The sequence below is a fragment of the Sus scrofa genome, chromosome 1 (assembly GCF_000003025.6).
Source record: "Sus scrofa isolate TJ Tabasco breed Duroc chromosome 1, Sscrofa11.1, whole genome shotgun sequence".
Taxonomy (NCBI): domain Eukaryota; kingdom Metazoa; phylum Chordata; class Mammalia; order Artiodactyla; family Suidae; genus Sus; species Sus scrofa.
The window spans coordinates 15,253,253-15,279,563 of NC_010443.5; the positions used below are offsets into that span (position 1 = coordinate 15,253,253).

Genomic DNA, 26,311 nt, shown 5'->3' on the forward strand with positions numbered 1-26,311 from the left:
GCGCAGCAGAATTGAATCCGACTAGGAACTATGAGGTTGCAGGTTCGATCCCTGGCCTCACTCAGTGGGTTAAGGATACGGCGTTGCCATGAGCTGTGGTGTAGGTTGCAGACATGGCTCAGATCTGGTGTTGCTGTGGCTCTGGCATAGGCCGGTGGCTACAGCTCCGATTAGACCCCTGGCCTGGGAACCTCCATGTGCCGTGCGTGTGGCCCTAAAAGGACAAAAAGATACAGAGAAGTACATTTCCACAGAAACTATCATATAGCAGTTTAGAGAGAACTGTTTGAGATGTTGATAATTGTTAAAAACCAAGCACTCCTGCGAGTTTTCACGGCTCAGTGGTAACGAACCGACTAATATCCTTGAGGATTCGGGTTTGATCCCTGGCCTCACTCAGTGGGTTAAGGCTCCAGCATTGCAGTGAGCCGTGGTGTAGGTTGCAGATGCAGCCAGATCCCCTGTTGCTGTGGCTGTGGTGTAGGCTAGCTCTGATTCGACTCCTAGCCTGGGAACTGCATATGCTGCGGGTACAGCCCTAAAAAGACAAAAAGCACTCCTGTTCCAGTAACCTGGCTTTGGTTACTCTTAAGCTTTAGAGTAAGCATTCCATGGGCTGTGATATAAATATACCTACTTAATTTACTTGACAAGTCAGATTTGTCTCTTTGAAAGAAGCCAAAAAGTAATCAAGAAATTCTGGCAAAGGTTTAAAATGACACCCTAAGCCCTTGGAATCAATAAGATTTTAATTTGCCTTTCTCGTTCTCACAACTGTTTTTCAACAATCAGGGTGCACTTAAGATTCCATTATGGTTCGTGACTCAGGGTGTGGAAAAATAAAATTTAAATTTAGAGTAAAACGGCTACACAACAGATATATGGGGGGGGTGGTCTTTTTTTTTTTTTTTTTAGGGCCACACCGTCGGCATGTGGAGGTTCCCAGGCTAGGGGTCAAATTGGAGCTGTAGCCACTGGCCTATATCACAGCCAGAGCAACGCCAGATCCTTAACCCACTGAGCAAGCCCAGGGATTGAGCCTGTGTCCTCATGGATGCCAGTCAGATTCGTTTCCACTGAGCACAGTGGGAACTCCACCAACAGATATATGTTGTACTAAGTACTGTGTACTTATTAACACGTACAAGCAAATGAAATAGCTACACCACCAATGCGGATTAAGAGTAAATGTGATTATCTGGAGTTCCCGTTATGACTCAGTGGTTAATGAATCCGACTAGGAACCATGAGGTTGCGGGTTCAATCCCTGGCCTTCCTTAGTGGGTTCAGGATCCGGCGTTGCCGTGAGCTGTGGTGTAGGTTGCAGACGTGGCTCAGATGCTGCGTTGCTGTGCTCTGGCGTAGGCCGGTGGCTACAGCTCTGAATTGACCCCTAGTCTGGGAACCTCCATATGCCACGGCCGTGGCCCAAGAAATGGCAAACAAACAAACAAACAACAACAACAAAAGAGTAAATGTGGTTATTAAAAAGAAAAGGAAAAAACATCAGCTAGATCACAACACGGTAGTGAGCCAAATTATAACAGGCACAAAGCAAGGTGCTGGTGTGCCAGGACTCCCTGAAGCTTTATCAGAAGCACCATTCCACTCAAATGAAAGCTACACGAATGATGTAGGGGAGATCTGCTTTTATAATGTGAAACCCAAGTCAACAGCACAAAATTAAATAAGCCAGGGTCTCCGGGGAGCAGTCTGGAGGCCCCAAAGTGCCAATTTTATCTTAATCTTTCCTTTCCTAAAGGTGGAGTTACTTACTTCTTATTCCTTGGAAAGGTGACTTGCCCTCAATTTCAAGCAGGCACCGATCATACTTTTTCTCAGAACAGCGATCAGGATTGGAAAGAATCACGAAAAGCCCTTGGAATAAACTTAACAAGCTTTGGTTGCAGTCAGGTCCTAGCATGTTATAAAATTCTGGGAGAACATTGCAAAGCTGTACAAATAGGATCATGAGTGGAAAAATGAGTGGGCAGAAATTCTCTGGATTCGCATTTTACCTAGGGATTTAAGATAAAGAAAACCTTCATTCTCCGGACTCCAAAAGAGCAGGGACAGCTTCTGAGAGGGACATACCAAGTCATCTGCTGTCACTGGCTGCCCATTTTTGTCACTGGCCACTACCATTCTTCCCAGCCGCTCCTTCATGTCCTTGAGGCTGTCGGTCAGGGCCAGCACTGCCATGATCTCACTGGCCACCGCGATGTCAAACTGCGCCTGAAACAGCAAAAGCCAAGGTCACGGTCGGCTGTAGGGCCCCCGGGCGGCCATCTCTGTTGGGAGCTGTGCTTCAGCAATGAAAGTTCTTGCAGGCCCCAGGCCTGAATCCTCGATGGGCCCTCCTGAATGCACCTGTGCATCGCACCTGCACAGCCCTGCGCTTGCTCCTCCCTAGGGCGGCCACCCCCTCCTCCATTCGCTCTGCTGAGCAGAACTGGCCTGGCCAGCCCCCTGGGACACCAGCCCAAGGCACTATGTAGGTTGTTTCTGTAACACATTTCTGACGTCAAGTTATTATTATTTGCGGCATATGGAAGTTTCCAGGCTAGGATCCAATCGGAGCTGCAGCTGCCACAGCAATGCCAGATCTGAGCCCCATTTGCGACCTGTGCCACAGCTTGCAGCAACTCCGGGTCCTTAACCCACTAAGCGAGGCCAGGGATTGAACCTTCATCCTCGTGGATACAAGTCGGATTCTTAACCCTTGGGGTCACAATAGGAACTCCCTCAGACGTCAAATTAGTAATGTGATGACCTGTTGGATGCAGATCTCCATCAATGGACTGTGGGGTGTGGAAGGCAGGCACCATTTCGGGAGAGTTTGATCCTGGACCCCCAGCTTGGAGGACTGAGTGGGAAATGCATTCAACGCCTACGGTGGGAAAAAACTGAAAAACTTGCCAACTGCCTCTGCTGTACATGTGTCAGGGTGGCGGCATCTGTCTGCCCAGCAAAGAGATGAGGACAGACCGTGAAGATGGTTCTGAGACCAGCTTCCCAGGGTTTGAGGTTGGCACAGGGAGGAGACCCGACTTCTGTTATCCTCCGGATCAGAGAAGGACAGAGTTAATGTTGAGCTGTCCATGGGGGCCTGGCCACATCAGATCTTGAACTATCCAGCCACACATGCTGGAGAGTGGCTATTTCCTTTTGCCTCGCCTGGCTCTGCTGTGCATCTTCATCCCCTAGGGACTAAAAGAGACACAGGGACAAATCCTCAGGATTCAGCCACTGGACAAAACCACTTCATCGCGCCCTGGCTGAATTCTCTCCTTCCCAAGGGGCAAGTGAGCCAGACAAGTTCAGTCTCACAGACGGAGAAAAAGGCGGCGCCCTGGCGGGATGACCTCATCAGGCATTTTACTGCCCACTTCGGGCACTGCCAAGAAAGGAACTGAAGGAAAGAAGGAGCTTTCTGGCCCATTCCTGGTTGAGATTTCAGTCATCATCGATTTAATGGAAAAGTACTACCTGAAAGTCAAATGCACCTACATTCAACTAGTATATTCTCAATATAACCCATTCCAAACATAATGGGTTTTCAGGGTATGAATTTAGGATTCACTCTACCACCGTTCCATTAAAAACAGTGCGGAGGAAAAACGACTGTATCTGAGAAGTAGGGCTATTACCTTTGACTTTAGCACCTCCCTCCAACACTCCCAGCCTAGCTGTGCTTCTCTCCATCAATCCAAGTCTAACTTCCTATCTTTCCCCAGAGCTTCCCAAAATGCATGGCAATGACTCTGGTTTCCTAGGGGGAAACTGACGAAAATGGTGGGTGCGAGAGTTGGGGATTTGGAGGAGGGCGGGTGCAGAGGCTTCGTTTGTCACCTCCAGTCAATCCTCATATTCACTTTTTAAAATCAAATTAAATTTAAAAAACTGACGTATAATAAATCTACAACGTTGTGTTCATTTCTGGTGTAGAGCAAAGTCATTCAGTTATATATATATATATATATATATATGTACACATATATACATTCTTTTTAATATTCTTTTCCATTATGGTTTATCACAGGATCTCAAATACTGTTCCCTGTGCTACATACAGTGGGATTTGTTGTTCATGTTTCCTTTTTAATTTAAATATTTATAAAGGTCCAAAAGTCTATTTCACATGAGGACAGAATACAACAGTAAAAGTGATTCTTTTCACACTAATAAAAACTTAACAAGGCAAAGGCCATAAATCTAAAATAGTGTTAACGGTATCAAGTTTGCTACAAAAAATTATCATTTAGAGGCCAGCGGTGCCAGGCTGAAAAATCATGGAATGACTTTCTGTCCCCTAAGCACCATCACCCCACCTGCGAAGATCTATTAAAATGAAGGTGGGCATCCTAATTTACCTCCACATTTTCTGGAATTGTGTAATGAGACATCATCCTTAACAACTTCTCAGGCTATTAAGCCCAATACCTGGGTGTTTGTTCTTTGGTTTATGAAACGTGATTCATGTGTCTGAGATTTTCATTTTTCAGTTGTTAGGCAGCCTAACTCGGTAGGTTGGCAATAAAATGTTAGATTTTACCTTCAAGGGGCACCCCAAGGGGCTTTTACCAGAAACACAACGAAAATCACACACACGCAAGAGGGATGACAATATAACCTGGAGACTTACTGCCTCCTAATCCTTTCCCCGTCCTGCTCATGGACCGGAAACAACACCGTGAGGCTCACCGGCCCCTGCAGGAGAAGGAATGAGAAGAGAAATCCAGAGAACCAGATTCTGGGCCAGTGTGAAGGCGAAGCAGAATGCCCCCCTGGGGAAAATGCCACCTACCTGCCGGGAATGGCCTTTCTCTGTGTTCCCCTGCCCAACGTTATTTTCCGTAGAAATCGGTCATTTGTGTCCAACACTAAAAGAGAAGAGAACAGAGAACTTGATCGACAAGCAGGGACCAGCGCCCGGTGTGTGTCCGCACTGTTCTGGGTGCTGGGGAGGCAGCAGAGAGTAAGGGACAAGGTTGGCTTTTCCAGGGGGAGGATACAGAGACGGGGCCAAGAAGCGAGGGCTCAACCAGCCAGTGCCAAGTCCCTTAAGAAAAAAAAGGAAGACATAGGACACTAGGTGTGGGGTTGGGGCCAGGGTAGCGTGCCGTTAGACGAGGGGGGAAGGAGAAGCATTTCTGAAGCAGTGTCTTTTTTTACACTGAAACCAGAGGCACAAGAAATCAATTAAGTCTCTCCAAAGGTTAAACACAGACCCAGCAATTCCACTTCCAGGTATATACACAATAGAACTGAAATCTGGTACTGCACACCCATGACCACAGCAGCATTAGTCGCAACAGCCAAGACAGAAACAATGAAGTGTCCACTGACTGATGAGCAGATGAATAAAGTGTGGTATATAATATGTACAATGGAACATTATACAGCCATAAAAATGAATGAGTGTTGATATCTGCTACTCCATGGAGGGCCGCTGAAAACACACATAATGAAACAAACCAGATACAATATGATTCCCCTTGTATGGGGTCCTGAGAATAAGTAAATTTATAGAGACAGAGAGTAAAGCGGTGATTACCAGAGACTGGGAGGAAATAGGGTATTACAGTTTAATAAGTATAGAGTTTGTTTGTTTGTTTAGGGCTGCATAAGTGGCATATGGAAGTTCCCAGGCTAGGGGTCGAATTGGAGCTGCAGCTGCCGGCCTACACCACAGCCACAGCCACCCCAGATCCGAGCCACATCTGCAGCCTACACCACAGCTCATGGCAACGCTGGATCCTTAACCCACTGAATGAGACCAGGAATCAAGCCCACATCCTCAGGGATACGGGTTGGATTCTTAACCCACTGAGCCAGGACGGGAACTCAAGAGCTTTTGCTGAGGATATTAGAGCTTTCGTTGAGGATGATGAAAAGGTTTGGGTCTAGGCATTAGTGATGGTGTAACCATAGCAAGCTTGTGAGTGTATCTGCATGCACACTTAGGAATGATCTGCTAGGAATATTTTACCACCAAAAAAACCCTCCCAAATAAAGTAGTATTGGGGAGGGTGGGGGAGTCAGTGATGATCAGAGTAGGTATCGATGCTCTTTCCTCGTTGCACTGACCTGTCTGAATGGTGCTGATGTATATTTTGTCTGTGAAAAACAAATCTGCAATGCCAGGAATCAGAGCCAGAAGGACACAGAGTCTCTAATAATTTATGTGGAATCAAAAAACACGCTGTCCACATTGACACCTCTGATCCAATTTACTACATGTACAATTCGGCGGGAACTGAAAGCATCTGCAGGATGAAAAATGCTGAGGTTTTCTTTCTCACACACAGCACAGGCGCACCCTGCCCACCGCTGCTGTCCCCTGACCTGCTTGCGGCTGGTCACTTTCTCTCCATACAAGACTCTCTCACACACACTCAAATACACACACTCGATTAACACACATCCACAGACACGTGAGCCACACTCGGCGGGCTCATAGAAACCTCTCCATGACTTTAAGACGTAAGCAGAGATACACAGGGAAAGGGATGCCTCTCACTATTAGCACTGGCCAGCGCTTACTCCCCACGACTGATGGTGCAGACTCAGAGGACGTACTCGACAGTGTTTCTTTTCTTTTTTTTTTTTTTTGTCTTTTTGCCATTTCTAGAGCAGCTACCATGGCATATGGAGGTTCCCAGGCTAGGGGTCTAAGTGGAGCTATAGCCGCCGGCCTACACCAGAGCCACAGCAACGCCAGATCAGAGCCGCGTCTGCAACCTACACCACAGCTCTCGGCAACACCGGATCCTTAACCCACTGAGCGAGGCCAGGGATCAAACCCACAATCTCATGGTTCCTAGTCGGATTCGATAACCACTGAGCCACGACGGGAACTCCTTGATAGTATTCTGACAAAACATTTCCTACTCTCATATGCAGTGGACACAGTCTTGATGTGATCTTTTTATTGAAAAGAAAAGGATGGTTTTGGTTTAACAAAGAGAACACAAGTAAGCCAAGAAACAAAAACAAAAGTTAGCAAGATCAACTAATGATCAGTGGCAGCAGAAGCCCACGTGTGCATTTGGCTCTGGGAGAGCAGGGCGTCTCCCAATACAGTGGGCTTTTGATGTCCCTGGAAGAAGACATGGAAGAAATAAGAGAAGAAAGGTGAAGATGAGGTTCCAACACACAAGAAAGGCCAGAAAGGCTTGCTGAGTGTAACGACAGAATTCCTGGCCTCGAAGTGACAGAGCCAAAGATGGAATGAGAAACGTATTGAGGCATCTCAGGGACATTTCCCGAGGGCCAATTTGGTGGCAGGTCCCGGGCTAGCTCTACAAGGATACAAAGATGGACAAGACGCTGTTCTCGGACTGGAGGCACTCAGTGGCCAAGGGGAGAGCGACATGGAGAAGGCAAGCAGGCATGGAAGGCGACTTGCAGAGGGGAGATGTCTGGTTTTTCACCCTTTGCACGAGCCCCTCCCTTCCAGATGACACTGCTGTGTCTTGAGGAAAACCCACATTGTGCCTAGTGGCTTCTTATTTAACTTTTTTTTTTTTGGCTGCACCTGCGGTAAGCCAGGCATCAAATCCGCACCCCAGCTGTAACCATGTAACCAGAGCCACAGCAGTGATAACGCCAGGTCCTTAACCTGATGAGCCACTCGGAAGCTCCGAGGCGGCTTTTTAAAAACCAACATAGACCTCAGACTAGGCAGTACTGTTAGGACATCAGGGGTAGGTCCCCTACTTTGGCTTTAGTACAAGAACTGTACTGATTCCCTGCAGGGCTGCGGGGGCCAAGCTGGGACCAGGAACCAGATGTCAGTTCCCTGGATCCTAAGGCTTCTGGATCCTTGATCTAAGGGCCTGCGAGCCGCACCCATCCCACCCCCACCCCTACCCCCGGCTGCAATGCACAGAGATGCAGGGGCCCATATCCCTTTAGGAATAAAAAAAAATGACCTGATGTCCAGTTTCTTCTGCTTATACTATGTTTTCAGGAATAGTGCACAGGGCCCCAAGTTCACCCTGTTACCAGCACTTACGAGGCCTTTAAGCTTCTAACATAAAGCAGGGGATAAAAAACCACAAGCAGTTTCTAACACAGGCTGAAAAGAAAGAGGCCACTATTAAATATGTGACATCCGAATGGTCTCCAGTTATCAAACTATAAAAGCATCTAAACTCATCACAGAGGTTATATTCTAACTCTAAGCCCACACTCCCTTGGGGAAAAAAAATAAGAACAAAAACTCTACTATTAAGCAACTTCTCTCTACCTGATGGAAAGCCTTATTTGTTGTAGGAATTCATAGGAATAAGAGCCAAACTAGAAATAAAATGTTATTCCCCACTCCCTGGACAGAGGCAGCTGTCTACAGCAATAATGTTTTCTTCACTTTAGTGCCCTAAACAATAAGACAGTTATAGTATTTATCTGGAATAATTTTTTAAAGCTGTCACTCCCATTAAAATTTATCAGAAGAATATGAAAAAGAATAGATATGTGTATATATATAACTGAATCACTTTGCTGTACACCTGAAACTAAAACAACATTATAAATCAACTATCCTCCAATAAGAAAACCTTTAAAAAAAGAACAAACGAGTAGTTACCAGTGGGGAGAGCGAGAGGCAGGGGCAATTTTGAGGTAGGGGATTAAGAGATAATAAACAATTATTAATAAAAAAAACTGAAAGGATATATTGTATAACAAAGAAAATATAGTGCATATTTAAAATAACTACACATGGGACATAACCTTTAAAAACTGTGACTCCCTATACTGTTTACCTGTAACATAATATTGTACATCAACTATAGTTCATTCAAAAAAATCATAAGGAGTTCCCATTGTGGCTCAGTGAGTTATGAACCTGACTAGTATCCATGAGGACGCAGATTCAATCTCTGGCTCACACGGTGGGTCAAGGATCCGGTGTTGCCGTGAACTGTGGTGTAGGTTGCAGATGCGGCTCGGATCCCGCGTTGCTGTGGCTCTGGCGTAGGCCGGCGGCTACAGCTCTGATTAGACCCCTAGCCTGGGAACCTCCATATGCCGCGGGGAGCGGCCCTAGAAAGGTAAAAAGACAAAAAAAATAAAAATAAAAAATAAAAATAAAAAAATAATAATAATAAAAAAATCTTTAAAAATGCTGAAGAGATTTTACTCTCCTTTAGGGGTTTGGGAGACACAGACACACAGAGAAAACACCTCCTAAAACTATGATCACAACGGTCCCTCTGATCTGGGTGGCGCTTCAGGGTCTGGAAAGTACTCTCTTGCTGAAGCTCAGCTGCTCAAGGCAAGGCTGCTATGACGACTCCATTTAAAAGTGAGGCATTCTGGTTGTGGTGCAGTAGAAATGAATTCGACTAGGAACCACGAGGTTGTGGGTTCGATCCCTGGCCTCGCTCAGTGGGTAAAGGATCCGGTGTTGCCGTGAGCTGTGGTGTAGGTCGCAGACGTGAATCCTGTGTTGCTGTGGCTGTGGTGTAGGCCAGCGGTTTTGACCCTTGGCCTGGGGCCCTCCATATTTCATGGGTGCAGCCTAAAAAAAAAAGGACACACAAAAACATGAAGAAAGTGTGAAAGTCATGTGTCCAAAGTTGCATGGCGCATACATGGCAGAGCCAGTGGGGGTCTGGTCTTTGTTTTCCCACCTCACTAAATTCTTCATGAACAGGAGGAATAGATTCCCAGGAGGGCAGCTTCCCGGAGGGTGGACCTGAGCTGGGTCTGGGAAGACGCCGCCCAGCAAAGGCAGAGGGAGGCCACGGTATATGGGGCCACCTGGCAGGGCCTGAAGGCCAGGCTATGCGTGTGGTGGCGATCTTACCACCCAGGACGGAGGCTTCTGAGCAAGGAGGCGACAGAACATCTCTCACGACACTATGAACCTACTGACACCAGGGGTGGAAGTGGAAGCAAGAAAATCGATGACAACAGAACTGCAATCACTGGGTATCTGATAAAACGGTTCTGGAAGTGTGAGGAAAGCGGGAAGGGGTCGGGGAGAGAAGTCTGAGAAGAACAACAGAGGAAGGATCAGACACTCATAGCATCTGATGTTCTGTCGGTTCTATCTAGCGCTATTCTCAAGTTTCTGGAAGGATCATATTACTGGCTCCTTTCCCAGCTCCAAGAGACGGGGCGGGAACAAGCATGTGACTTGCTCAGGGTCACACAGTGAGTGGGCGGGGACGACACCCACCCTAGGCTCCTGACTCCACATCTTGGGCTCTTCCCCACTGTCCCACCCTTACAGTGCAAAGGGATGGGCGTCACAGCAAAAGGAAGCAGCGACCTCAGAATGGATGTCGCTCCAAGCTGAGCGTGACCTGTCAGAGAGGGTTCTGCTATGTGGTTGGAAGCACTAGAAAATTCTGCCCTGAAAATACAAATTTGGAGCTTCTTAGAGCTAGCGGTAAGGAGCGAAAGGCAGAGATTAGGATGGCGCGTAGAGAGGGCAGCAGGACACATGAGAGACAGACTTTTTCCCCCCAAAGACAAGGGAGCAGAGAAGAGACAAGAAAAAAGTGACTTTCCTCAGCAGAAATCTGGAAGCGGTGGGGGATGGATGGAACTGAGCTAAGGGTACAGCTGTTTCTCCTCGATAGGAAGCACGGAAGAGAGAAGACTCTGCTAAAATAACAGAGATGGAAATCAATGAAGGGTTCATGCAGCAGGCTGGGAAGATGACGGGAAGAAACACAATCGCGCGTCGGCGAAACTGAAGCGCTTCCGCTGGAACATGTGCCATCCTGCCACCTGGGCACCAGCACCCACCTCTCTGCCACGTGATGGTGGCCGGGTCGATGTCCAGGCGGGCAAATTTCCTCATTTCATCCTCCGTCAGAGCGCTCGGATCTGTCTTATTGATTCCCAGTTTCTAACGATTAAGAACAAAATGTGATAGAGGTTTTAGAACAGAAAGCAAGCTGTAACCAAAAATATCCTACTTTTCCTTTCTCCGTGACCAGGAGAGCCTTTTTACAAATTAAGGCGAATTTCAAGTAAGTCGTTAGACCAACTCCCGTTGAGTTTCCCTTGTGGCTCAGTGGTAACAACCCAACTAGTAACCACAAGGATGGAGGGTTCAATCCCTGGCCTCACTCAGGGTTTAAGGATCTGGGGTTGCCTCGAGCAACATGGTTCGGATCTGGTGTTCCTGTATCTGTGGTGTAGGCTGGCAGCTGCAGCTCCGATTAGACCACTAGCCTGCGAACGTCCACATGCTGAGGATGCCGCACTATAAAGCAAAACCAGACCAGACCAAACCAAACCCTGACAGGCAAGGTGTTCCTGCTATGGCGCAAAGGGATCAGCAGCGTCTTGGGAGCCCCGTGACACAGGTTCAAACCTCGCCCGCACAGTGGGTTAAGGATCCAGCATTGCTGAATCTGTGGCTTAGGTCACAATTGCAACTCGGGTCTGATCCCTGTCTCAGGAACTCCATATGCCATAGGTGGATGCCCCCCCCCCCAAAAAAACTCAATGGTAATAAAACTGACAGGTGACAGTTCGGGTGACAGCACGCACAGAACAATCGCTGTGTCTGTGGTGGCTACAGGCTCTCTACACAGTCACCCCATGCTGTGCCCATGTTGTTCTTCTAATTGATGCTCCAGTTCACTAGTTCTTCTTTTCAAACAATAAGTACCAATAAATTCAAGTAAGAGTTATGTCTGTTTTCAAGTGATCTCTAATTCCATTAGGAAACAAGGTTAATGCTTTTAATGTATCTCTTTGCATGAAGGAAACATTCTAAAAAAATGCTTTTTAGTGTAAAATACAAATAAAATATAAGAAAAGAATCTGGGAAACAGAAATGATACATGTCGTAGCTGCAGAGGGTAGAATATTGTGCATTATTCTCAACAAACTGAACTTGGTTCTGAAGGAAGGAAGGGGATGAAGTTTTTAGACCAATTTTCACCAACCCGTGGCTGTCAATTCTACCACTAAAGTTACCTTTGATGCCAGAAAAAGAGCGAGGGGAAATCTAGGGGGTTAGCAGGACTTTAAATAGAAAATAGCCCTTGGAAGTGATACTACGGATAAGAAGGGCACATATACAAATACAACCTAAAAGGACATACACAATCTTAGTATCTTCCTGCAATAAGAACTGAAATAGATGAATGTTCAAAGGCTCAATCTTATTTCTTAGAAAGTTAATACGTTTTGTGAAAGAGGAAAAACCTCAGGACTCGAGATCAGCAAGCAGTCCTCTTTTTTTTTTTTTTTTAATTTGTTAATTTTGTTTGTTTGTCTTTTTAGGGCTGCACCTGTGGCATATGGAGATTCCCAGGCTAGCGGTCGAATTGAAGCTGCAGCTGCCAGCCTAGGCCACAGCCACAGCCAACACCAGATCTGAGCCATGTCTGCACCCTATACCCCAGTTCACGGCAATTGCGGGATCCTTCAGCCACTGAGCGAGGGCAGGGATTAAACCTGCTTCCTCATGGACACCAGTCAGATTTGTTTCTGCTGACCCACCAGTGGAACTCCAGAGGTCCTCTTGTTTTGTAGATGAAGCAGCTGACATCCACAAAGGTGGACTAATTTGTCCATCTGCTTTTTGGTGCAAGATTCAGATTCAGGCCTCAAGCATCTGGTTCTGTGCATTCTCTGCTACACTGTTCTGTCTCTTAAGAGTTTAATATCCCAAAACCCCAATTCAAATTAAGTTCAAAATTTCTGGCTTTGACGATTCTTCTCATTTGTTTCCAAGATATTTTCTTTTTCGCTTTTTCTTTTTTTGGTGTCTTTAGGGCCGCTCCCACAGCATATGGAGGTTCCCAGGCTAGGGGCTGAATCCAAGCGGTAGCCGCCAGCCTACACCACAGCCACAGCAACACAGGATCCCAGCTACGTCTTCGACCTACACCGAAGCTCACGGCAGCACGGGATCCTTAACCCACTGAGCAAGGCCAGGGATCGAACCCGAGTCCTCATGGATGCTAGTTGGCTTCGTTACCACTGAGCCACAACCTAAGTCCCTATTTTCTTTCACAGCAACCACTAACTGGAAACTTACTTTTAGCCGAGCAAGTTGAATTTTTGAAAATTCTCGAATACCATTCACTGAAGGAACCAGTCGATTATACAGAGCCTAAAAATGCAAAACAAAAACAAAACCCCACAAAAGTTTTAGGGCCAACCATGAACTTGGACAATTTACAGAATATGACAAAGTTCATTACATTTATAACCACACTGTTTAGATTATAGACTCTATTAAAATTCTTGGCTAATGTAAACAATTTAGACTTAAGTCCTGCCATTTTAATAAATCTGACTAGATCTGAAACAATGCACATTGTAAAGAGTTTGCATGAAAATATACTTCTTGATCTAGAGCCTTGTAACTATCAAATTAAAATTTATCTCAATATCTGTATTTGGTATTTGGCTTTAAAAACTCACTAGGGAGTGAGTTTAACTAGAAGAAGTCAGGACCCTTGAAAATGTGCCAGAAATTCCCACATTCACCCACATCCTTTCTCTGAGGAATTAGTACCTGGTAGTCTGTCCCTTCAGGTGTGTAGTTTGCCTCTCAGATTTTACACACTTGAAGCCCCCAAACGGAGTCTGTTTAACAGGGCATCTAGGAGAGCTGCATGTAACATTAGCACCTTCAAAAGGAATCTCTCAAATCTCCTTAGTATAGACCAGAGATTAGATCTATGGGCAAAATGAAAAGACTGGTCTACCAATTACCTTTTTTAATATATATTTTTTTATTTTTTGGCTTTTTAAGGCCGCACCTGCGGCATATGGAAGTTTCCAGGCCAGGAGTTGAATCAAAACTGTAGCTGCCAGCCACAGCCACAGCCAAGCCGGATCCAAGCCATGTCTGTGAACTACTCCACAGCAACGCTGGATACTTAACCCACTGAGCAAGGCCAGGGATCAAACCACATCCTCAGGGATACTAATTGGGTTTGTAACCCACTGAGCCACAATGGGAATTCCATTCCAGTGCTCCCAAGATGCCACCACTCTCATTGCCCCACAGTAGGAACTTCCAACAACCTTTAAAACTAAGGGCTCATCTCCAAGAATTATTAATGCAACCAGCATAATTCTCCCCCAAACTCGGCAGTGTCCTAAGCCCACTTGAGAATTTGACCAATGTATATAGATCCTCTCTCCTTAAGAAAGAAGGACGTTCATAAGAATCACAAAATTTTGAATACAAATTCAGAGAACTTATAGACTCCAAACTTTCTCCATAAACTCAAGAATCCAGGAATCCCAGGATAAAATGCTCAAAAATAGCCACCAAGGAGGCTTTCTCACCTTATCTGTTTGAGTGTTTTCATGCAAAATCCTTGTGTCAATGGCAGCGGCCAGCAAGTTATTGGCAGCGGTGATGGCGTGAATGTCTCCAGTCAGGTGAAGGTTGAACTAGACATGAAATGAAAACATCTTTCTAGTTGTTTCAAGCAATCATCCCAGTATTCAAGGACTTTTCGAATAAATAAAACATGACCTGAATTACATATTCATAGAATGAGTTAGATCCATCAAATAGCCTAAATCAGAACTTCATTGTCAAGGTCTTACGTTTGACAACAAAGAACATGGGAGCAGACTTTCTACTGCAAATTCTTCCTTTCTCAGGTTAAGAGTGAAACAATTCTGACGGACTTAATGATTGGTTTCCTTATTTTGGTTTTCATTTACTTTTATGCACTGTTTTGTAATGAAGAAAATGGTAGCATATCAAATGCACTTTTGAATATAGGGAATAAGACGAACAGTAGCAAGAGATTACAAAATATGACAGAAAGCCTGAGAAATAGAAAAAACACAACCGCAGTGTACTGACTGAGAAACAGAAAAAAAAAAAAATACATCGACCCTATAATTCTGTTATTTTCCTTCTAATCTTATGCATACACATGATTATTATTTATAGAATCATCATGCTTGTAATTTGTGAACTTCTTTTTAAAAACTTATTATTACGTAATAATCTCATTTGTGTAGAGTTAGTTAAGGGGCTGTATATAATCACACAGATGTACCAAAATTTTTTAGTCTCCTATGTCTGGATATTTAAGTTGTTTCCAAATTTTCACTTTTGCAAAGAGTTATAAAGAGTACATGCAAATACATGCAAATATACAAAGAATACATGTATAGCTTTTGAAAACTTAATTTTTTTTTTTTTCTTTTTAGGTCTGTACCCGTGGCATATGGATGTTCTAATTGTAGGTCTAATTGGAGCTACATCTGCCGGGCTATAGCACAGCCACAGCAATGCAGGATCTGAGCTGCACCACCACCGGAACTCCAAAAACTTAATTTCCAATAAGCAACAGAGTTCCATTGATGGGCAGCTCCAATTTGACCCCTAGCCTGGGAACCTCCATATGCTGCAGGTTCAGCCTGAATATGCAAAAAAAAAAAAAAAAGGAAGAGAGGCTGGGAGTTCCCGTTATGGCTCACTGAAAGCGAATTTGACTGGCATCCATGAGGACGCAGGTTCAATCCCTGGCCTTGCTCAGTGGATTAAAGATCCCACATTGCAATGAGCTGTGGTGTAGGTCGCAGACGTTGCTTGAATCTGGCGTCGCTGTGGCTGTGGTATGGGATGGCAGCTACAGCTCTGATTCAACCCCTAGCCTGGGAACTTCCATATGCCATGGGTGTGGCCCTAAAAATAAAAAAAAAAAAGGCTGATGCAGGGAGTGGAACTGGTGGGACCTGTTCTCTGATTAAATCCAGGAGACCAGGAAGTGTTATGCAGGATACAAAAGGAGGTCTTGAAGAAGCCAGAATTGTCGCCACTGGCACTCTAACCATTTTCTTTGGGGCTATGGTTGTCCCTCAGTAACTCCGGGGGGATTCAGGACCCATGCAGATACCAAAACTCACAGACCCTCAGAGTCCCCTATCTAAAATACCATCGTATCTGCATGTCACATACACACAACCTCCTGTATCATTAAAATAATCTCTAGACGAGTATAATACCTGCTACAATGTAAATATCAGGTACACAGTTGCCTATATGTGGTAAATTCAAGTTTTACTTTTTGAAATGTTCTGGAAGTTTTTTCTAACTGAGTACTTCTGATCTGCAGTTGGCCAAAACATGATGTAGGACCTGTGGATACAGACAGCCGACCATATGAGATTCTAGAGTCTCAACTTCCGGAATTGGGCAGGACAGGTCTGCCTCCCCTCATCCAGAACCCTTGAGATGGGCTTTGGGATTCAGACTTTTGTGGAATTTAGAAAGGTAGTGTGACAGACATACAATTTATCTGTAAAACATTCCAAGGGGGCCCAGGTGAGCATCCATTTATCAAAATCTGTATTTCTGCAGCAAAATACATGAATATTTACACCAAGCGGCATCAACCAAATCCGTAAGTGAACCTAATTGTCAGGTTTTGCCCCCAAATTGCCTCATGCAAACATTTCTGGTTTTCAGAGCCTCTAGGCCTTGGGATGGAGGATAAAATGCTGTGGGCCTCTATTTATAGGAGCACAGAAAAAAGGTTCCAGGAAGGAAACAGGGACACATGACACGTGTCTCTCTGAAATCTTACCTCTTCCATAGGGATGACCTGGGCGTATCCACCACCGGCAGCTCCTCCTGAACAACAGAGCAGACACCACGTGAGACGAGTTCCCAAGTACAGCTACACGGGAGCCCCAGAGACACAGCTCCCCAAGCCCAAGAGCGTGTACCCACCAAGATGTAATAACAACAGGCAGTGGCAAACAAGACCTGTCTCTCGAAGCAGAACAGAAGGGGAGAAAGCTCATACTCTGTCCCACGATGTAATTTAAGGACTTTGGGTTTCTTTGCCGAAAAAAAGAAGTATAATATAGCAAATACCCTTACAGCAAACAGGAGAGTACTTGATTAGCTCTATCAGATCTATGCGGCTATGCTTCAGCGAAAATGTACATAAAAATCGTTGCTAAATAAAAGCTGCCATAAACTGAGACTAACACACTATAAACTTCTGAATAATGTTATATATGATTTGTATGCTGCTGACCTCTCAAAATACCATTAACGAGACTTCTCTTTCCTAAAACAAAGATACCTTTTGTGTCCACATCATTTTATAGTGCATCCTACTTTTTTTTTGGTTTTTAGGGCTGTATCTGTGGCATATGGATGTTCCCAGGCTAGGGGTCGAATCGGAGCTGCAGCTGCCAGTCTATGCCAGAGCCACAGCAACGCCAGATTCTAAAGCACTGAGTGAGGCCGGGGATTGAACCTACATCCTCATGGATTCTATTTGGGATCGTTAACTGCTGAGCCACGTAGGGAACTCCCAGTTCACCCTACTTTAGACATACTATCTCGTTTGGTCCTCACATGAAGCTAGTAAGCCTGACACTATACGGAAGCCTTTTACACTTTTACACATGTGGCCCAGAGAGGTTATGACTGGCTAGAGGTCACACAGCGGTAAGAGACATAGTCACTAAACCTCAGCCTTCTGGTGCGAGTCTAGTGGGCACTGCACTACATAACGTATGACATTCTAAGAGTACTTAAAGTTAGCAGTTATTAATATTTCTAACAGTAATATAAATATAATATTGCTAAAACCCACAAAGTACTGAGAACAAGCAGTAATTGAAGCCATAAATGCTGTTATAAAGTGACCTGAAGAATGATTCATGGTAAATCAATGAAGAAAGCCTAGCGGGTGTGGGGCTGCCAGATGTCAGCCCAACCACAGCCAAAGAGGCACCTGATCACGCCTCGCTGCCCTCAGCCCGTTTCCAGGGCTCCTTAGGGCCCACATGGCAACTCCCAAAGAGAGGAGGCTTGGGGGCAGACCCAAAGAGTCTCTAAGTGTTTGCATGGAAAGACGTTTTTACCTTGGCTGGGAGGACAAAACCCCACTAGGAAGGGCAGAGTTTCCCAACCGCTCAGCAAAGAAGACACTGATTAAAAGGAAAGCTGCTGCTCCAGGCTGGACTCCTGAGCAAGAGCCCGGCCACTGAAGGGAACCAAGGCAATGGCTTCCTGAGAGGGGCTCCCGCAGCTCCCTCGTGGGAGGCTTAGCTCGGAAAAACCACCACCTCCTGAGTGTGCAGGGCGGGGCTGGGGATGCAATGTACCAGTTCCCCTGATAAGGTTTAACTCCGCTTTTGTCGATGAGGCTCTTTTAAAAACTTTTCTTTCTTTTTTTCTTTTTAGGGCCGCACCTGAGGCATATTATGGAAGTTCCCAGGCAAGGGGTCAAAGCGGAGCTGCAGCTGCAGGCCTGCACTGCAGCCACATCTGAGCCGCATCTGCGACCTGCGCCGCAGCTCATGGCAGCACCAGATCCTTAACCCACTGAGGCCAGGGCCTGAACCTGCGTCCTGATGCTATGTCGTGTTCTTAACCCACTGAGCCACAATGGGAGTTCCTAAATTACTTTTCTCCTCCCTAAATTTTGCTCTGCAAACGAAACTATTGCTAAATCAACTACCTTTAACTCCGAAAGTCGGTCCTTGAGACGGCTGCCTCAGACAGGCAAAGGAGTTGACGTTGAGGTGGGCAGTCATCGCCTGCACAAGCCCGATGGTAACTGTACTTTTCCCTTCTCCGAGAGGGGTGGGTGTGATCCTGATTTGGGAGGGAAAAAAGGTAAGTTTAATAGTATTTCCCAGACAACCTATGCAAAATCAATCTCTGGTACAAGAACCAAACTGGAAGAGACTGGTTGAGACCAGGCCACTCCAAAATGCACTGAATCATTCCATTTTCTTGGGCCTTCATCGTCTACTCACATCACACAGACTATGCTTATGCTACAGTAAACCACCTCTTTACCAAGAGACCCAGGAAAGCAAAGTGAAGCCAGCAGGAGTGCCAATCATATTATCAACTTCCACAAAGAGCATCAACTCATCCGTCAAAACGATTTAAATAATTCAGCCGATGTCATTTTTTGCTGATGGATAATTTGGCATTTGCTCTTCTGGGGCGGTTTACTGGGGGCATTATGTGGGCACCAGGCCTAAGTCAAGGGTGCATGTGTGGCAAGGCATGGCCAGACTCTCAATTAGAAGGGACCCTAACTTCCCCATTTATCCGTCTCCTTCTAGTATCAGCATCCGTGGCTTGTCCCACCATGTCGGAAGACAAGCCGTGTTAGAGGCTCGTCACCTCCAGAATGGCCCATTCGTTCCCTGATAAATTGTACAGTTAGACAAGTTCTTTGTCCTAAAAAGGAGATAAATGCATTTCTGTAGCCTCCTACAATAAGGTATTATAATACAATAAGGTAATATAATACAATAAGGTAACATACTTAATGGTGATGACTCTAAAGACATGTCTACATTAGATCAACAAACTTTAATATTAACAGCTAATAATGAATATCGAATACTCAACGTTTTGTAGTTCACATGAACCAAAAATTAATTTACTTTAGGTATTTTGAGAATGTAAGTGCTGAATTTCCTTTAGGTCAATTAATTAGAGTTCTTTTATGAATGTATTTTGGCAATGCCATGCATACACAACACAAAGACATACACAAACAAGCAAAACAAAGATCTCATATTTTCCATTTGAAGCTTCAGCCACGAATCAAGTACAACTCTGTCAAACAAGCCTCTTCCCTGAGACCTTAAAGGCCATGTCAAGACAGACCAGGAATGGAGTTTGTGCGGCTTGTTCCCATGCAACAGCTCCTCAAATACTTGGAAAGTCCTCAGGTCCTAAGAGCACTGAGGAGATGCTGTTCTAGGGCCTTGGCTGACCACACACCCACACAACAAAGCATCAGATTCAAAACACAGACACAAAACATCATAGTATTGAGTAATGAGACAGGTATGCATCACATTCCCAAGAAAGAACCCAGGAAATTGCTCCTTAGCGTAATCTAACCATTGCTACAAGTTTTAAAAACTTATTTGGCTTATGATTTGCCCTTTGATGAGTTAGATGGTGTGAGCCAGATTGTCTAGGATACTCAACCACAATAAAACTGACGACAGAGTTTTCTGATCTACAAAACCCAGCCATGGGACCACAAACTATCAGACCCCCAGAGCAATACAATCAATCATTCTTTCAGCAAAGATGTATGAAGTCCCACCATGCCCAGGCAACTAGAGCATGGGACCACAATGAGAGCCATGCTGGACTCCACTGCTGACCGCCCAGAGCTTATGGCTGATGGGAGCTGTGCAGAGAGAAATCGGAGTGACAATGAACAGGAGAAACACGGAGAGGGGAAACGAGGCAATTGGACTGCATTATGAGAGCACGTGGAAGGATGATCTAATTAGACTTGGGGCATCAGGGAAGGCGTCCTGGAGGAAGTAACAGCTAAGCTGACACCGACAAAAGAATAAGCCCAGGCCAGGTAAAAGCGAGCGTGGGTTTGGGGTAGTTCATATGCTAGGTTCTGTGCTCCATATTTAGTGGCTTAACTTTCATCAGCATTTGAGAGACGAGGACCCTGAGATGCAGGGGTTTTAAGAAACTTGCCCCAGGCCCCACAGGAAGTAGTAGAGCTGGAACTCCAACCCAGGCCAAGTCCTCTGACGTCACTAGATGATTTCCGTGGATGGGAACTGTTAACGATACTGATGAGTCCTTTCAAGGGTGGGAACGGGGGAGATCAGACAGTGAGCTTGAGCAGAGGACAAAAAGGGACAAGGACAGAATGGTTAGGAACAGTGTCTCTTAGGGAAGAGTTGAAAGTAGAGAGCAAAACGAAACTAAGACAGGCGTTCCCGTCATGGCTCAGCAGTAACGAACCGGACTGGTATCCCTGAGGATGTGGGTTTGATCCCTGGCCTTGCTCCGTGGGTTAAGGATCCTGCCTTGCTGTGGCTGTGGCGTACGTAGGCCTGCGGTTACAGGTCTGATTTGACCCCTGGCCCAGGAACTTTCATATACCGTGGATGAGGCCCTAAAAAGACAAAAAAAAAAAAAAAAAAAAAAAAAAGGAAACTAAGACAGAGCAGTATTAAGGTCGCTGGATTTGGTAACAAGGTCACTGGGGGGCGAGGAGGGGGGTGTGTAGAAGCTGGAGTGGCCATCAGAACTCTGCTCGGTGAAGCACACCTCCAACTAAAAGCCGCAGGCATCGCAATCTTCGGCAAGGAAGATGCAGGTCCAGCGTCGGGGAGACTGAGGATGTACTGCCCGGCACTGCTTGCAAAGGAACGGAGGCTTCGCTTCAATGTGTCACATGAAGGATTGCATTTTCATCCCCAAGGATACCCTTGCATCGCTGCGAGAGACAGCCAAAAGCAGACACGCCCAGAGATGACCTCCTGAAAACTTCAGCTAAGCATCCAACTCTTAATTAGAAACACAGCACTGCTGAGCGTTCGGCCAACGAATACACTTCAGGAAAATCAGAAAGCAGGAAGTATTTATTGCGAGCAATCAAAGGAGAGCTACAATGAGAAGTTTTATTTCATCTCATTCCTACATTTGGCATCGAAATTTGATGTAATTGTTGTCCCAGTATCCTTAGCTCAGATTCCAAAGTATCCAGTTGCCTTAGGAAGGGATAAGCACCATCATTTTTTTTCTTTTTTTTTAGGGTCGCACCAGTGACATATGGAAGTTTCCAGGCTAGGGGTCGAAATGGAGCTGTAGCTGTCAGCCTACACCACAGCCACAGCAATGCGGGATCTGAGCCGTGTCTGCGACATACACCACAGCCCACGGCAACACTGGATCCTTAACCCACTGATCGAGGCCAGGGATCGAACCCCATGTCCTCATGGATACTAGTTGGGTTTGCTTATACTGCGCCACAATGGAAACTCTGGATAAGTACCATGCTAATCTGATTTTGTTTTCTGTAGAAAAAGAACTTGGAGTTTATGGAGCTGAAACTATGGTTTTGGTTCATTATCTTCCTCATCTTCTCCCAGCAGATTTATCTGTTCCCTCCGATTTTCCACAGCACTCATTTCATGCTTATTATCTAACTTTTCAGAAGCCATTATTACTCCAAGCGAAGGGCTTTTCCCACTGTATTTCTGTCACCTGTCCTTGCCCAGAGGAGCATAAAATGTCAGGAAAAGGAATGACACCTTTTCTGAGACAAACATTATTTATTATCAACTACAGTAAAAATGTATTCAAATACTGTGCCAATTTGCACATGCACTAAAAGAAGCTTACCACTGACTCAAAGGTCAGAGAGACTGCTTATGCAAAGAGAAGCCACAAAACTGGGATTCATTTTCAAAATCTAGAATCCTGTTGGACAGTACTATTGCCACTCGCCATGGGTCTAACCGTGACCTCTAAGCCTCTTTGCTTCATAAACCATATGAATATATATCACTTATCCCAGGCACCTGCAGGATTTAGGAAGCTTTTTAAAACCTTTTTAAACCTAACGACAAAAATGAATAACCACAGTGGACTTGGTTGTGTTCTCCATCACACTTTGAGGCAAACAGTTCAAAGGCCCTGCCAGCTTCAAAATGCCTTTGTTCTGTCCTGCAAGGAATGCAAATGGAAGAAAAATTCACAAGATATTTAAACAGCTACTCGAAGCTGAAAATCAAAATCTTAGAAACATCAATAAAAGTTTCTTTTTCACGGATCAAGATAATTTGAAATATTTAAAAAATAAATAAAAATAGGGAGTTCCCGTTGTGGCGCAGTGGTTAACGAATCCGACTAGGAACCATGAGGTTGCGGGTTCGATCCCTGGCCTTGCTCAGTGGGTTAACGATCCGGCGTTGCCGTGAGCTGTGGTGTAGGTTGCACACGAGGCTTGGATCCCGTGTTGCTGTGGCTCTGGGGTAGAGCCACAGCTCCAATTAGACCCCTAGCCTGGGAACCTCCATTTGCTGCGGGAGCGGCCCTAGAAAAGGCAAAAAATAAATAAATAAGTAAAAATAAAATATTTGGCACTCCACAGAAGGAAAAATAGTGATGTGAATAGTTAATTTTTCTTTAATGTGACCTTCAGTCTATTCACAGACTTTACATTTGGGCTTTTTTTTTTTTAAACTGCTAGTCCAAGTGACTCAGAGAATTCTCTCTTTTTTAAAATAGCTCTAAAATCTTTTGTTTTTTGTTATCCCCCCCCCTTTTTTTTTCTTTTTTGTCTTTTTAGGTCCTAACCTTTGGCACATGGAGGTTCCCAGGCTAGGGGTCGAATCGGAGCTGTAGCTGCTGGCCTACGCCAGAGCCACAGCAACACAGGATCCGAGCCGCGTCTGTGACCTACACCACAGCTCACGGCAACGCCGGATCCTGGACCCACTGAGCGAGGCCAGGGATCGAACCTTCATCCTCATGGGTGCGAGTCAGATTGTTTCCGCTGCGCCACCATGGGAACTCCCTGTTATTCTTTTTAATTTTTTAATTATAGCTGATTAACAATATTCTCAAAACCTGTGCGTGGAAATCAGGGCCGGGCTGGGGGAGACCCATCCTGCATACGCTCGCAGTGGCCTGCAGCTGCACTCCGCGTCAAGTTCTCAAACAAATTCCTTTTCATTAGTATAACTGGGAAAATATGCAAAACTCAAGAGCCCCTAAGATTCTTTTGGCATATTTCCCTGAGCAATTCCCAATACTTTTCATTTTGTCAGGCAGAGCAAATAAAGTGATGTGTAGGTGTAAATACCAAGCAAAGTGGAGCTGATGAAATACAGATGATTCTGACGGACTAAGAAATTCTAATGCTGGAAGGACAGCTTTTGAAAATGAATTAGTCTGTTCTGCAATGGGGTTATTAACAGGATAATATTTTTAAATCCCATCATTTAATATTGTGATGCCCCTGGTGATATATTTAAATTATATATATATATATATATATATATATATACACACACACACACACATAAATTCCAATGCTCAATAACAAATATATTGTTATTTAGGTTTACTGAAAAATCACTTGGGTATCTGAATTCTTCTAAAGCATGAGAGAAGACTTAGGTTATAGTATTTCGGGATAAAAGCAGGACCCAAAATGGTATTTATTGTAATAATTTCAATGTGTAAAAAGGACAGATGCAGGGATAAAGTTCTGGAAGGAAATAGACAATTTTTTTAGAGTTCTTAGTAATGAAACATTCGGTTTCTCCTTTTTGGAGGGAAGGGGCTTTTTTGGGCTGCACCTGTAGCATATAGAAGTTCCCAGGCTAGGGGTTAAATCGGAGATGTAGCTTCCAGCCACGGCTAGGCCAGATCCTCAAGCCACGTGAGCAAGGCCACAAATCAAACCCCCATGGCCTCATGGATACTAGTAGGATTCGTTACCACTGAGCCACGACGGGAACTCCCATTTTCTCAGTCTTTTTACTTTTCTTTGTGCTACATTTTTATCCATTGAGCCAATATCATTTTCAGAATTTAAAAACGTTCCTGAAAAAGGTAAGAAAGTTCTCCACTTCATGGAGTAAATAATTTTTCTAAAGAAGCTGCAAATGGCTTGATAACATCACTTTTCTATAATTAACGTGAGCAAGACCAAAGATGATTTTATTTCAAATGAAGTTTTCATTTTAGATTATAAGTAAAATGACTGTTGGAGTTCCCACCATGGCTCAGCTCGGGTTAACGAACCCGACCAGTATTCATGAGGATGCAGGTTCAATCCCTGGCCTCGCTCAGTGGGTTAAGGACCTGAGCTGCCTTGAGCTGTGTGCGGTGTAGGTTGAAGACATGGCTCGGATCCCGCGTGGCTGTGGCTGTGGTGTAGGCCGGTGTCTACAGCTCTGATTCGATCCCTAGCCTGGGAACCTCCACATGCTGCGGGTGTGGCCCTAAAAAGACAAAAAGTAAACATAAAATGACTGCCTTGCGGGGTTTTGTTTTTTTTTTTTTTTTTGTCTTTTTGCTTTTTCTAGGGCTGTTCCTGCGGCACATGGAATTCCCAGGCTAGGGGTCTAATCAGAGCTGTAGCCACCAGCCCACACCAGAGCCACAACAAGGCGGAATCCAAGCGCGTCTATGACCTACACCACAGCTCACAGCAACGCTGGATCCTTAATCCACTGAGCGAGGCCAGGGATTGAACCCTCAACCTCACGGTTCTTAGTCGGACTCGTTAACCACTGAGCCACAACGGGAACTCCAATCAGGATACTGCCTTGCGGTTTTACACTGATCTCAAACATCCACCTATCAAAAAATATTTTAAAAAAAATCTCTTGTTGTGTTGGTGAGGGGAGTTGGTTCCTCTCAGAATACAGCGTGGTTTTATCTTTTCTAAAAACCTTCAAGCTCAGCAACAGATGCACATATATCTCAAAATCCCCCACAGCTTATTTTTCCAAAGCAGTTGAAAAGACACAATTTGATATTTGTTTCTTCAGAGGGCTTCGTTCTGTAAGGGAACTTACACCACAATCTCAGAAAAAGAACTGTTGATCTCTTGGGGTTCAATCTGTATTTGAGAATTCAGGTTTAATTCTCACTTCTATGTACACCATGGCAACCCAATCCCTTCAGCTCAGTTCCACATACAAAGGGACAGTGTAGGAGTTCCTGTTGTGGCTCAGCGGAAACGAATCTGACTAGTATCCCTGAGGATGCCGGTTCGATCCCCGGCCTCACTCAGTGGGTTAAGGACCCAGTGTTGCTGTGAGCTGTGGTGTATGGCGAAGACGTGGCTCAGCTCTGACGGTGCTGTGGCTGTGATGTAGGCTGGTGGCTATAGCTCTGATTCGACCCCTAGCCTGGGAACCTCCATATGCCACAGGTGTGGCCCTAAAAAAAAGGGACAGTGTAGAATGAAGTTCTAGTGGGCTGGCAATCCTGGGCAGCCGTGCTGGTGGTCACTTTCCAGCACGTGGCTAGAGGCCAGCCCTGGACAGCAACATTCAGGTTAGGAGTCTGATATAAATATGATCAGAGGTTTTGTTTTAGAAGTGTCAATTCTGCATTCCCGAGAAGGGCTGGGCCATGTCTAGATTTGTGCTTTCATTTCCCAAACTGATAAGCTCAAAACAGTAAATCCCAGCCACTCCATAGGAACATCCCTGCGTGGTTTGTCCTTGGTAACCTGAGAGCACTCCCTCCCAAGGATTCCTCAGTCTGCCTATCCTCAAGGAGGGGAGAAAACCAGCCAACTCACTAGCAAGCTCAAGGAAAACCTGGCAGAAGGGAGGCACATCTGTGGATAAGATGCTAAATTTGCTTTTTAAGTTCCTCATGTCCAAGAGTTCATTTATTCACTGTAAACAGACTTGTGTCAAGCGCACTTCCAGAAAAGCAACACTGACTAGATGTTTGCTCCAAGCTTTTGGGATCCAGGAGTCCACACAAGTAGCCAGTTCCACACGTCAGCCAGCTCCTCTCCCAGATCTGCCCCGATGGGGCCAGACTCTCCCTCAGTGA

At 45.2% G+C, this 26,311-nt stretch overlaps 1 protein-coding gene across 1 annotated transcript in view; it reads right to left on the reverse strand.

Annotated features, from left to right (window-relative positions):
• The window catches only part of MTHFD1L (methylenetetrahydrofolate dehydrogenase (NADP+ dependent) 1-like), a 189,337-nt gene that overhangs the window by 112,324 nt on the left and 50,702 nt on the right, over window positions 1-26,311 (reverse strand). Inside the window, 8 exon segments of the mRNA XM_021086779.1 lie at window positions 2,095-2,235; window positions 4,808-4,845; window positions 4,848-4,883; window positions 10,768-10,870; window positions 13,022-13,096; window positions 14,287-14,394; window positions 16,551-16,597; window positions 18,447-18,583. Coding sequence (XP_020942438.1) covers window positions 2,095-2,235; window positions 4,808-4,845; window positions 4,848-4,883; window positions 10,768-10,870; window positions 13,022-13,096; window positions 14,287-14,394; window positions 16,551-16,597; window positions 18,447-18,583 — 685 coding nt within the window.